This window comes from Ursus arctos, unplaced genomic scaffold (assembly GCF_023065955.2).
Source record: "Ursus arctos isolate Adak ecotype North America unplaced genomic scaffold, UrsArc2.0 scaffold_28, whole genome shotgun sequence".
Lineage (NCBI taxonomy): Eukaryota > Metazoa > Chordata > Mammalia > Carnivora > Ursidae > Ursus > Ursus arctos.
In genome coordinates, this window is record NW_026622963.1 from 1,321,241 (window position 1) to 1,335,050 (window position 13,810).

The window sequence follows — 13,810 nt, forward strand, 5'->3', positions numbered from 1 at the left end:
CAAAATTATAGAAATGGATAACAGATTAGTAGTTGCCAGGAATTAAGGAGGGATGAATGCGAGAGGAAAGTGAGTGCAGCTGTAAAAGGGCAACAGGAGGTATCCTGGTGTTGATGGACGTATTTTGTATCTTCATGTGTCAACATTAGACTTCTAGTTGGGATATAATACTATAGTTTTGCAAATGTTGCCATTAGGGGAAACTGAGTAGGGGTACAGTGGGGTTTCTGTTATTTCTTACAACTGCATGTGAATCTATAATTATCTCAAAATGTAAAAAGTAATTTTAAAAATTTAACCACCAGGAATTGAATGAACACCTAATGAAATTATCGTATGGTACAGTTAAATAAAGACTGTAATAAGTCTGGGGCACCTGGGTGGCTCAGTCAGTTAAGCATCTGCCTTTGGCTTAGGTCATGATCCCAGAGTCCTGGGATCAAGTCCTGCATCAGGCTCCCTGCTCAGCAGGAGCCTGCTTCTCCCTCTGCCTGCTGCTCCCTGTGCTTGTGCTCTCTCGCAAATAAATCTTTTTTAAAAAGAGACTATAGTAAGTCCAGGGGCGCCTGGGTGGCGCAGTCGTTAAGTGTCTGCCTTCAGCTCAGGGCGTGATCCCGGAGTTCTGGGATCGAGCCCCACATCAGGCTTCTCCGCTGGAAGCCTGCTTCTTCCTCTCCGATTCCCCCTGCCTGTGTTCCCTCTCTCGCTGGCTCTCTCTCTCTCTGTCAAATAAATAAATAAATAAATAAATAAATTAAATAAATAAATAAATAAAATCTAAAAAAAAAAAAAAACTATAGTAAGTCCAGTTAGAATTTTTAAAGAGAAACAGAATAATAATGTCTATTAAAATGAAACTGTGAAGGGTGCCTAGGTGGCTCAGTCAGTTAATCATCTGCCTTAAGCTCAGGTCATGATCCCAAGGTCCTGGGATCAAGCCCCACATTGGGCTCCCTGCTCAGCGGGCAGCCTGCTTCTTCCTCTGCCTGCCGCTCCCCCTGCTTGTGCTCTCTCTCTCTCTTTCTCTCTCTCTCTCTTTGTCAAATAAATAAAATCTTCAACAAAAAAAGTAAAACTATGAACCAAAGAGCCAGAAATTAAATAATGTCATGTAGATATGAAAAATTAACCAGTTTAAAATTTTGGAAATAATTATCCTTGAAATTTATATTATAATCATTGAAATTTTTTTTAACTCAATACCTTAGATAAATTCTAGGAACAAATTATAAATTGGGAGAATCAAACACAAAGAAAAAATACATGAGAGATCAACTTAAATAGAGATAATGGCTTGAGAGGCTCTAATGCATATCATCTGTGAGTCCTAGGGGATAAAAGAGATTGAAAGAATGGCAGAGAGACAGTAAATGAATATATAATAGGTGATAATTTTCTTGAATTAGATTCTAATTAGAAACCTGTCTAGGTAATTTGTACATTTGAAATATACCAGATAAATAAAAGTAAATGCATTATTTCAGTTAAACATGGTAGATTTAAAGTACATATTTACCTCCCAGTTTCTGCCTTTATAATTCATTCAAATGTCAGTAAATGGATTTTGTTTTTAAGGTATAAACTCACGGGTTGCTTTAAAAAACAGGTAAGACTAGGGCGCCTGGGTGGCCCAGTCAGTTAAGTGTCCGACTTCAGCTCAGGTCGTGATCTCAGGGTTGTGGGATCAAGCCCGCAGGGGGAGTCTGCTGGAGATTCTCCCTCTCCCTCTGACCCCCCTCCCACTTGTGTGCACTCTGCTCACGTGCTCTGGCTCTCTCTCTCTCTAAATAAATCTTAAAAAAAAAACCAGACAATACTACTACAAACAAGTATAATCAATAGAACTTTGGAAATTAGAAAGCAGACGTACGAGTACTGATTTAAGAGACCTGAAAAAACAAAGTTTGTTTTTTTAGTTGTCTGTTTTTTATCTGAGGTTGGGAGGAAGGAGAGCCAAGAAATAAGGAGTACGCTTATCATGATGAGCAGTGAGTAATGAATAGAATTGTCGAGTCCCTATGTTACACACCTGAAACTAATATAACACAGTATGTTAATTATACTGGAATTTATTTTTATTTATTTATTTGTTTGTTTGTTTGTTTGTTTATTTATTTATTTGAGGAAGAACTCACACGCGGGAGCCAGCAGGGGGAGGGAGAGGGGCAAGCAGCGTGCATGCCAAGCATGGAGACCAACACAGGGCCCCATCCCATGACCCAAGATCATGACCTGAGCTGAAACCAAGAGTCCGATGCTTAACTGAATGAGCCACCCAGGCCCCTTGGAATTTATTTAAAAAAAAAAAAAATCTGGGACGCCTGGGTGGCACAGCAGTTAAGCATCTGCCTTCGGCTTGGGGCGTGATCCCAGCGTTATGGGATCGAGCCCCACATCAGGCTCCTCCGCTATGAGCCTGCTTCTTCCTCTCCCACTCCCCCTGCTTGTGTTCCCTCTCTCGCTGGCTGTCTCTATCTCTGTTGAATAAATAAATAAAATCTTTAAAAAAAAATCATAAGAGAAAACACATTTACAGTACTGTACTGCTTTGTTTTGTTTTTTTAAAGATTTTATTTACTTATTTATTTGACAGAGAGAGAGACAGCCAGCGAGAGAGGGCACATCAGCAGGGGGAGCAGGAGAGGAAGAAGCAGGCTCCCAGCGGAGCAGGGAGCCTGATGCGGGGCTCGATCCCAGGACTCTGGGATCATGCCCTGAGCCGAAGGCAGACGCTTAACAACTGAGCCACCCAGGCGCCCCTGTACTGCATTTATTTAAACAAAAAAAAAATCTGCGGGCACCTGGGTGGCTCGGTCGGTTAGTCAGTTAAACGTAGGACTCTTGGTTTTGTCCAACCCTTGGTTTCAGTTCAGGTCATGATCTCAGGGTTGTGAGATCAAGCCCTGTGTTGGGCTCCATGCTCAGCAGTCAGTCTGCTTGAGATTCTCTCTGCTCATTCCCACGCTTGAGAGAGCATGCGCGCTCTCTCTCTCAAATGAATAAATCTTAAAAAAAATAAATAAATCCATGCATAAGGGGACTGATGCACTTCAAACCTGTGTTGTTCAAGAGTCAGCTATAATTAAATATCTTTAGAGAGGGGGCGCCTGGGTAGCGCAGTTGTTAAGCGTCTGCCTTCGGCTCAGGGCGTGATCCTGGCGTTTCGGGATCGAGTCCCACATCAGGCTCTTCTGATGTGAGGCTGCTTCTTCCTCTCCCTCTCCCCTGTTGTGTTCCCTCTCTCACTGGCTGTCTCTCTGTCACATAAATAAATAAAATCTTTAAAAATAAATAAATAAATAAATAAATATCTTTAGAGGGATAAGATATGGAACAAGAACAGGATACCATTTTTTAATTAAAAAATACAACAGTAAATGGAAATTTCAGAATTTAACTTAGAAGATGAAAGAAATCCCTTAGAATATAGACAAAGGAATGGAAAACAGGAGTAAGAGATAAAAAAGAGGATTAATCTAGAACATCCAGCTTCTAGAGAAATAGAAATTCCAGTAAGCAAAAACAGGGGGCAAGTAATTGATAAGGTGGCAGAAAACTAGTGGCCGTATAGTAGATTTGAGTAACATCAGTCATTTATAGAACACCCTAAAACTGCAGAGTACACATTTTAAAATATTCTTTTCAGGTGCACATGGAATGTTCTTCAAGATAGATCATATTTCAGACTATAAATTCTCCAAATTTGAAAGGTTTGACATCATATAGAGTATGTTCTGTGCCACAAATTATATTAGAAATGAATAACAAAAAGATATTGGGAAAATCCCCAGATAGTTGAAGATTTGACAACACTTTTCTAAATAACCCAGGATCAAAAAGGAAATCACCAGGGAAACTAGAAAATGTTCTGACCTGAATGATCATGAAAATGTATCAGAGCTTGTGGAATGCAGCTGACATAGGCTATGAGGGAAATTCATACCTTTAAATGCTTATATCTGAAAGGAAAAAAGATCTAAAATGGGCTAGCAAACTTGTTCATAAAGGGCCAGGTATAAATATTTTAGGCTTTGCAGGCCATACAGCCTCTCTATTGCACACTCAACTCTGCCTTGTGGCATGAAATCAGGCACAGACAATGCATAAGTGAGTAAGTGGGCTATGATTCTAATAAAACTATTCATATCACATCCCATATAGTTTCACATAACATAATGTTCTCCTTTTCATTTTTTCTACCATTAAAAATGTAAAAATGATTTATAGCTTGTTAATAACTTTAAAGTATCTCACAGTATAATGTTTATGACTTTGTGATAAGACATAAAAAAGCATAGGGGCGCCTGGGTGGCTCAGTCCGTTTCTGCATCTACCTTCAGCCCAGGTCGTGATCCCAGGACCCTAGGATCAAGTCCCCCATCCGGCTCCCTGCTCAGGAGGGAGTTTGCTTGTCCCTCTCCCTCTGCCCTGCTTGTGCTCTCTCTCAGTCTCATTCTCCTAAGTAAATAAATAAAATCTTTAAAAAAAAAAAAAAAAGCATAAGCCATAAAGGAAAAGCTCAATGTATTTGACTTCACTAAAATGTGAACTAACCAAAAATACTTTAGAGGATAAATAAGCCACAAAAACAAAATTTAAAAAGTTGTTTTAGGGGTGCCTGGCTGACTCAGTCAGTAGAGCATCTGACTCTTGATCTCCGGGTCATGAGTTCGAGCCCCATGTTGGATGAGGAGATTACTTTAAAAAAAAAAAAAAAGTTTTATACCAGATTGAATTCCAGATGGATCAAAGATTTAAAGATAAAAAATCAAACTGTAAAAGTACTAAAAGAAGCCATAAGAAAAAACTATTAATGAAGTGATGGAATAAGGAAAGCCTTTTGAAATAGGACGGAAAACTCTGAAGCCGTAAAAGATTAATAAATGTTTTAACAACATAAAAGGAAATCATTTCAGGGCACCTGGCTGGCTCAGTCAGTACGGCGTGCAACTCTTGATCTCAGAGTCATGAGTTCGAGCCCCACATCAGGTATAGAGATTACTTAAATAAACCTTCTTTAAAGAGGTAAATAAATAGGGGTGCCTGGGTGGCTCAGTTGGTTAAGCGTCTTCCTTCAGCTCAAAGGTCATGATCCTGGGGTCAAGCCCCACGTTGGGCTTTGTGTTCAGTGGGGAGCCTGCTTCTCCCTCCTCCCTGCTTGTGCTCTCTGTCACTATGTCTGTCTCTCAAATAAATAAATAAAATCTTTTTTTTTCTTAAGGTAAAGAATGTCTACGGAGCATTAACCACCATCAGCAAATGACAAACCAGGGGGAAATACCTGATTTGTACAACAGACAGAAGGCTTACTCTAGTTATATTATGAGATACAAATAATAAATAGACTACATAATTCAGTAGAAAAATGAGCAAAGGATTTGAACAGACAGTTCACTTAGGAAATACATCTCATAATGATGTCTTAAAATGATGTGATGTACAAACTCATGATAAGAAACATTAAATTAAAACTACGTAAACATTCTCTTTCTCCTATCAGGTTGGCAGAGATCAACAAGTTTGAGAACACTGTATTGCCAAAGGAAAAGGACAGCTGGTGTTCTCATGCACTACTGATGGGTGTATAAATTAGTGTATCTTCTTTGATGGCAGTTTGGCAGTATTCATCAAAAATCCAAATACAAGTGCTCTATGATTAACAATTTTACTTATAGGAATTTATCTTACAGGCATACTCGTACAAGTAAGATAAAATATTTGTACAAGGTTATTCATTTAGCATTATTTGGAATAGCAGAATAGTGAAGCAACCTAAATGTCCATTACCAGGGGACTGATTAAATAAATTATGGTACAATTTGAAATCATTCAAATGCAGCCATTGAAATGAAATGTTCTATGTGTACTGATATAGAATGATCCAAAATATATGCTTGGATGAAAAAAGTACAGAATAGTATAGTATATTTTGCTACCATTTGAGGAAGAAGGTATATTTGATTATAAATGAATAAAATCTCTCTGGAGGATTATGTGGACCCATGGGCGTCTCTGACTAGAGAACTAGAAGGCTAAAGAACAGTGACGGGAGGGAACACTTCATTTATGTTGGGATTTGTTTGCTAGCTTTTAAATTTTGGAGTATGACTATATTATCCATCCAAAAGCATTTTTAAGTAATATGAACAAGACAGGAATGTTCACTGTGATATCGTTTATGAGTGAAATGTCCAAAATATCCTAATTATCCATCGGTAGGAGAATTTGTAAATTGTGGTCAAATCACACATAGGTGAGCACAGTTAAAATAAGTTGATTAGGGGCGCCTGGGTGGCACAGCAGTTAAGCGTCTGCCTTCAGCTCAGGGCGTGATCCCGGCGTTCTGGGATCGAGCCCCACATCAGGCTCCTTGGCTGGGAGCCGCCTTCTTCATCTCCCACTCCCCCTGCTTGTGTTCCCTCTCTCACTGGTGATCTCTCTCTCTGTCAAATAAATAAATAAAATCTTTTAAAAAAAAGTTGATTAAGCTTTTCATGTCAACATAGACACATCTCAAATTTGTAATGTTAATGAGAAAGGTAAGTTACACCCCAGCATGATCCCATCAATAGAAAGTTTGAAAATATAGTAAATAGTGCTTTTTAACTGTGATATTTTATCCTTTAAAAGAGAAATCTGATGTCAGTATGGCACTAAATCTTAAAAATCTATTGAGCTGAATAGGCAGTTCCCATAGTGATATTCGGCCCAATCCTATGTGTCTCATGGGGACCCAGAGCACCCCCTAAACCCTCCTACAGGAGCCAGAATCCTCTTCAAATGAAAAATAACTCGTCTCAGTGGCCAGCAAGGTTTCTCGTGTCTATATCTGACTCTTCTTGTCTTCCAGGGATGTTGGTGGTGAATGTGACATGGAGGAACAAGACATACGTGGGTACACTTCTTGACTGCACACGGCATGATTGGGCACCCCCCAGGTAAGCATTTTACAGCTTTCCGTGTACGTTAGTCTGAGCCACCCTAATAAGTGATCCCTTATGCCTTCATCCTGTTAGAGTTGGAGACCTTTTAAGATACCCAGCTTTTAAAGAATATGATGGTGCTGGGATAAGGGAAGGCACTCTACTGCTCTGGCATTCAAGAGGAATAAGTGAATTACGTGTTGATGGGTTGGATAGGGATGGAACGAGATCCTATTTAGGCCTTTGTCTGGAGTTACTGAATTCTGGCTTCTACCAGTAGTCACCTCAGATCAAGTCCATCGAGTCTCCTGTGGGTAAACAAACAATCATTGATGATGCTTTTTGATGGTAGCCATCTCCGAGGAGTTGAAACTCAAGAACATTTTCAGTTTTATGAACACTAGACAATGTGGGTTTCACAAGGACCTTTTCCAGTTGACATTTCAGTGAATGGCACTTTACAGCTTGTTTGTACCCAGTTTGCCAGGGTTTGGGGAACCCAGATGTTGGGGAATGATGTACGGCTAGCATGCAGATAGCATCCTAGGAGCTCACCCCTTAATGCAGTTCCCACGCTTTCAGAAGTTCCTTTAACAAATCATATTCATTGAAACTGATAGTTACCATCTGGACAGCTCTTCTGGAGGCAGCTGAACTGGTTTGAAGTTGTTTTCTCTTCTTAATAACATCCTGTTGTGTTTGCCCTTTGCCAAGGTTCTGCGACTCCCCCACCAGTGACTTGGAAATGCGCAATGGCCGGGGTAGAGGCAAACGTATGCGTCCCAACAGCAACACACCTGTCAGTGAGACAGCCACGGCCTCTGACAGCAAAGGGACCAGCAGCAGCAGCAAAACCCGGGCAGGAGCCAATAGCAAAGGCCGTCGGGGCAGCCAGAATTCTTCAGAGCATCGCCCACCTGCCAGTAGCACCTCTGAGGATGTCAAGGCCAGCCCATCCTCAGCTAATAAGCGGAAAAACAAACCACTTTCAGACATGGAGCTAAATTCTAGCTCAGAGGACTCCAAAGGGAGCAAGCGTGTCCGTACGAATTCCATGGGCTCAGCCACCGGTCCCCTCCCTGGGACCAAGGTGGAACCCACTGTTCTAGACAGAAATTGTCCCTCCCCAGTCCTGATTGACTGCCCCCACCCAAACTGCAACAAAAAGTATAAGCACATCAATGGACTTAAGTACCACCAAGCCCATGCCCACACAGATGATGACAGCAAGCCGGAAGCAGATGGAGACAGTGAGTACGGAGAGGAGCCCACCCTCCACGCAGACCTCGGGAGCTGCAATGGGGCACCTGTCTCCCAAAAAGGTTCCTTGTCCCCTGCCCGCTCAGCTACCCCCAAAGTTCGGCTCGTAGAGCCCCACAGCCCTTCTCCTTCAAGCAAATTCAGCACAAAAGGCCTCTGTAAGAAAAAGCTGAGTGGGGAAGGAGACACAGACCTCGGGGCCTTATCGAATGACGGCTCTGATGATGGACCCTCAGTAATGGATGAAACAAGCAATGATGCCTTTGATTCTTTGGAAAGGAAGTGTATGGAAAAAGAAAAATGTAAAAAGCCCTCTAGCTTGAAGCCTGAAAAGATTCCTTCCAAAAGCTTAAAGTCAGCGCGGCCTATTGCCCCTGCCATCCCCCCGCAGCAAATCTACACCTTCCAGACTGCCACCTTCACAGCAGCAAGCCCAGGCTCCTCCTCAGGCTTGACCACCACAGTGGTCCAAGCCATGCCCAACAGCCCCCAGCTCAAGCCTATTCAGCCCAAGCCCACTGTGATGGGAGAACCTTTCACAGTCAACCCTGCCTTGACTCCAGCCAAGGACAAGAAAAAGAAAGACAAAAAAAAGAAGGAGTCTTCAAAGGAACTTGAAAGCCCTCTGACCCCTGGGAAGGTGTGTCGAGCAGAAGAAGGCAAAAGCCCATTCAGGGAATCATCAGGAGATGGGATGAAGATGGAGGGGCTCCTGAATGGCTCATCAGACCCCCACCAAAGCCGACTGGCTAGCATCAAGGCGGAAGCTGACAAGATCTACAGCTTCACGGACAATGCCCCCAGCCCCTCAATTGGCGGCAGTAGCCGCATGGATAGCACTACCCCTACCCAGCCCCTGACTCCCTTACATGTGGTGACCCAGAATGGAGCTGAAGCCAACTCAGTCAAAACCAACAGCCCCGCATACTCTGACATATCGGATGCTGGGGAGGATGGGGAGGGCAAAGTGGACGGCGTCAAATCAAAGGACCCCGAACAGTTGGTTAAGGAAGGGGCTAAGAAAACGCTTTTCCCCCCTCAGCCGCAGAGCAAAGACTCACCATATTACCAAGGCTTTGAGAGTTACTACTCTCCGAGTTATGCACAGTCCAGCCCAGGGGCTCTGAACCCCAACAGCCAGGCAGGAGTGGAGAGCCAGGCTCTGAAGACAAAAAAGGATGAGGAGCCTGAGAGCATAGAGGGGAAAGTGAAGAACGATGTCTGTGAGGAAAAGAAACCAGAGCTGAGCGGTTCCAGTCAGCAGCCTTCCGTCATCCAGCAGCGTCCCAACATGTACATGCAGTCCCTGTACTACAACCAGTATGCCTACGTGCCCCCGTACGGCTACAGTGACCAGACCTACCACACCCACCTCCTGAGCACGAACACGGCTTACCGGCAGCAGTACGAGGAACAGCAGAAACGGCAGAGCCTGGAGCAGCAGCGGGGACTGGACAAGAAGGCGGAGTTGGGCCTGAAGGAGCGGGAGGCAGCACTCAAGGAAGAATGGAAGCAAAAGCCGTCGATTCCACCAACTCTCACCAAGGCCCCCAGCCTGACGGACCTGGTCAAGTCGGGACCCGGGAAGGCCAAGGAGCCAGGGGCTGACCCTGCTAAGTCAGTCATTATTCCCAAGTTAGACGACTCCTCCAAACTCCCCAGCCAGGCCCCGGAAGGACTTAAAGTGAAGCTGGGTGAGGCCAGCCACCTAGGCAAGGAGGCCTCTGAGGCTAAGACAGGTGCTGAGTGTGGCCGTCAGGCAGAGGTGGATCCAATACTCTGGTACCGACAGGTAACTGTTCTGGGAGGAAATAGAAATACTATTTGATAGCCTTTCTCGCTTTCTCACAAATCAGGGCTCTTCTTAGGTAGGGGGTCAGCAGAATACAGATTGGCAGGAGAGGTCTCTAATTTTAAGGATTCTTTATCTTTATAAATCGTGTTTGTGTTTTTAAGAAGCACATTTACATCAGTAAAAGGTGTTTTTCCCATTTGACAGGAGAGGCCCAGGTAAGTCAGCTTGATTTGTTTAGGGTAACTAGCAACTTCACTAGCAGAGCCAGGACTGGAACCCAGGTTATCTCAATCCCTAGTCCAGTGTTTCTTCCACTGTTTGGTTCCTGTGGAGTGAGTTCATGGTGATCTCTCCCATTTCCCAGAGGGAGTTACTCAGACTGAGTTACTTTCTAAGACATTTTATAGTGCGGACCGTGGCTGGCTCGGTCAGTGGAGCGTGCGACTCTTGATCTCAGGGTTGTAAGTTTGAGCCCCACGTTGGGTGTAGAGATTACTTAAAGATAAAATCTTCTAAAAAAATAATAAATGGAACCAGTATGTCATGCCTTTTTTTTTTTCTTGTCCTATGCAATGTAATTATTTTCACTAATTTTTAGTATTCTACTTTATGAATATATGAAAATATGTATCATCAGTCTATTGAGGGACATTTGGGTTCTTTCCAGCATTTTTGGGCTTGAAATCTCTCTCCTATCTGTACAAAACTCAGTGCTCCTTCTGTGATTTTTAGGAAGCAGAGCCCCGGATGTGGACGTATGTCTATCCTGCCAAGTACTCGGACATTAAGTCAGAGGATGAGCGGTGGAAAGAAGAGCGGGACCGTAAATTGAAGGAAGAAAGGAGTCGGAGTAAGGACTCTGTCTCCAAGGAGGATGGGAAGGAAAGCACAAGTAGTGACTGCAAGCTGTCCACATCTGAGGACTCCCGCCTCGGGAGCAAGGAGCCTCGACCAAGTGTCCATGTGCCTGTGTCCTCCCCCCTCACCCAGCACCAGTCCTACATCCCTTACATGCACGGCTACTCCTACAGCCAATCCTATGACCCCAACCACCCCAGCTACCGGGGCATGCCTGCTGTGATGATGCAGAACTACCCAGGTACGGCCCCCACCTGGGGCTCCATTAACCAGGAAGGGAAATGAAGCACAGATTGCAGGGCCAGAGTTTTTTTGCGCAGCCCTAAGGCTTAATGAGGCCCGGACAGGTGACTGTCCTGTTTTGAACGTGACATTCTGTGAGCGGTCAGTCTAGCCCCGAGCTCCTTGAATGACCCCTGACTACACTCTGTGGGACCGCCTCTCCCTCCCTTGCTCCGTCTAGAGTCTTGCCTCTGTAGTCCGTTTTCTTGGATAACCGAAGGCAAAACTCCCTCTCTACCACCATCTTCCCTCTGCTGGGGTTTTTTCAAACACAAACCCTACATTTTGCCATGGGTTAGGCACTTTGGGGAATACAAAAGAAACCGAGAAGACTAGTTCCCTCTCAAGGGGCTTACAACTTAATTGTACCAGGAGAGACACATGGAACAAATAATTCAGACCAGGACAATGCATGTATTCATTTACAAGATCATGTTCAGCTGGAAGGTTGGAAGACAGCGGGAGAGGGGAAGAACTGCTTGAAATCCGAATGGGGGAAAGTCCAGTAGAATACGTTCAGCCTGGGAAGGATAAGCTCCTGACCCTGCCATCCGTGAATTCTCGGGGAGGGCCACAAAGTAGGGACGTAAGTGTTTTTAACTTGTTATAAGACCGTGCTCCCGCTCAACGGCACTCGCCGCTTTCTGTGGTCCGAAGAGCCACGTGGGCTGCTTCTGGGGCAGAAGAGCACTCCTTCACTCCTCAGAGCTCCCACCTCCCTATCGGAGAGCAGCCTAGTCTTGATATCCTGCTCGAACGTCGTAAGGTAAACTCTAAATAGCACAAGTAAGCTTTTCAAACAGAAATAGGAAGTTGCCTCCCCGTGTGGCGCTCCTTTCTGCCCGCCACCCGTCCATCCACATAGAAGTAACACTTCGCCTTGACGAGGGCCTGCTGTGGGCCACACACTGTATTTGGTGATTTATGTACATTCTCTTATTTAATCTTCCCTGTGGAATAGTATTGGCATCTTCCTTTTGATGGGAAAGAAACTGAAGCTCAGAAGGGTTGTTAATTTGCTCAAGGCTACCCAGCTGTTAAGTCTTGAGAGGGAGAGGTGAACCCAAGGTCACGTGACTCAAATCCTCCGATCTTTCCACTTTACCGCAATGCCTCTCCAAGGTGAATCTCTGAGGCTGGGGCTCTAGGGAAGTGGATTCCTCAGAAGTTGAGGGCTGTATTCCTAATCTCTCTTAGCTAGTTTTGCCTCTAGAGCTCAGTAAAGAAAGGGCAAACTAATCGTTTCAGCCTGAGGACACCATGGTGGGAACTCTCTCCGCCTGTGCCTCGGAAAGCTGATGCCCGCCTAACCAGGCTCACTGAAACAGTTTCTCCTGCTTCTCTCATCTCTTTGCTTTATTTTTCCTTCCCCAGGTTCCTACCTACCTTCCAGCTACTCTTTCTCCCCATACGGCAGCAAGGTCTCGGGGGGTGAAGATGCCGACAAGGCGCGAGCCAGCCCCAGTGTCAGTTGCAAATCCAGCTCAGAGTCCAAAGCTCTGGACATCTTGCAGCAGCATGCCAGTCACTACAAGAGCAAGTCGCCCACGGTAAGTGGCACTGGCTGCTACCAAAACCCAGATCCAGGGTCTGGAGGAAGGCGGGCGGGCAAGTTCGGGTCTTAACTACAGTGCAGCCTGGCCGACTTGGCATTGGCTTCACCGGGCACCTCCACAATTCTTGGGTGCCCCGCGTTTGTAAGGAGTCATAATGTGGGCTCGGAGCATCTTGCTGTCGTGTGAGTCTGTGTATGTGTGTCTGTGTGTGTCTCAGTCTCACAGTAGTGCTTTTGTGTCTGCTTTTTTTCTAGATAACTGATAAAACGTCTCAGGAGAGAGATCGGGGAGGTTGTGGGGTGGTTGGGGGTGGTGGCAGCTGTAGCAGCGTTGGGGGAGCAGGCGGGGGTGAAAGGAGTGTAGACCGGCCCCGCACCTCCCCTTCTCAGCGCCTGATGTCCACACACCACCACCACCACCACTTGGGGTACTCGTTGCTCCCAGCACAGTACAACTTACCCTACGCAGCAGGTAAGCCTCCTTCCCCTACCTCTTTTTGACTCATCCCAGTAGCATAGTAGCATTGCACAGCAATGGGACCCCCAGCAAGAATCCTTTTTTTTCTTGTTGAGCTTCTAATCTGTCCAGGATCTTAGGATTTAGCCCCCTGCAGACAGGCATTAAAGCATGTGACATTTATTTCCTCCCCTGGAGCTTAGGGACTCTCAAACTCCTGTAGAAAATTGGCTTTGATAGTCAAAAGAGTAAGGACCAGGTGTTTCCATAGCCAAAGAGAAACAGGCAGCTGAAAAATAGAGCCTTGCTATCTATACTGTCTGCAGCCACTATATCTGGCCAAGAATCAGATTTTTTTTTTTTTCTGTCAGCACCCCAAAACTCAGCAGAGCTAGGAATTTATGGAGAAACTCCTCCCAAGCTGATAGAGAGTATTTAATCAAAGGGTTCTGGGAGTGTTACACTAAACATGTCCTCCTCCTCACTCAGGGCTTTCTTCTACAGCCATTGTTGCCAGCCAGCAAGGCTCAACTCCCTCACTCTACCCACCCCCGCGGAGGTGAGAATGGTAAGTCACTTTTTAATTTGGGACAACACATAGAGCAGGGATAGTTGATACCTGGATCACAGAACCCCTGTGGGGACTAAGTGAGGGAAAGCTGTGTGGGGTCAGTGGTCTG

The 13,810-nt window shown here is 44.9% G+C and overlaps 1 protein-coding gene across 12 annotated transcripts in view; it reads left to right on the forward strand.

Annotated features, from left to right (window-relative positions):
- ZNF609 (zinc finger protein 609) overlaps positions 1 to 13,810 on the forward strand; it is a 259,999-nt gene that overhangs the window by 191,794 nt on the left and 54,395 nt on the right. For 8 of the 12 annotated variants that reach the window (XR_007190679.2, XR_007190678.2, XM_026478297.4 and 5 more), the window contains 6 exons: positions 6,851 to 6,938; positions 7,638 to 9,975; positions 10,711 to 11,077; positions 12,493 to 12,668; positions 12,929 to 13,145; positions 13,620 to 13,698. Coding sequence is in view for 9 of the 12 variants with exons in the window: in XM_026478297.4 (XP_026334082.1) it covers positions 6,851 to 6,938; positions 7,638 to 9,975; positions 10,711 to 11,077; positions 12,493 to 12,668; positions 12,929 to 13,145; positions 13,620 to 13,693 (3,260 nt within the window). In the remaining 3 variants the exon portion in view is untranslated. The remainder of the gene's footprint in view (positions 1 to 6,850; positions 6,939 to 7,637; positions 9,976 to 10,710; positions 11,078 to 12,492; positions 12,669 to 12,928; positions 13,146 to 13,619; positions 13,699 to 13,810) is intronic. The other 4 variants (XR_007190697.2, XM_026478300.4, XM_044391988.3 and 1 more) reach the window with 1 other exon arrangement.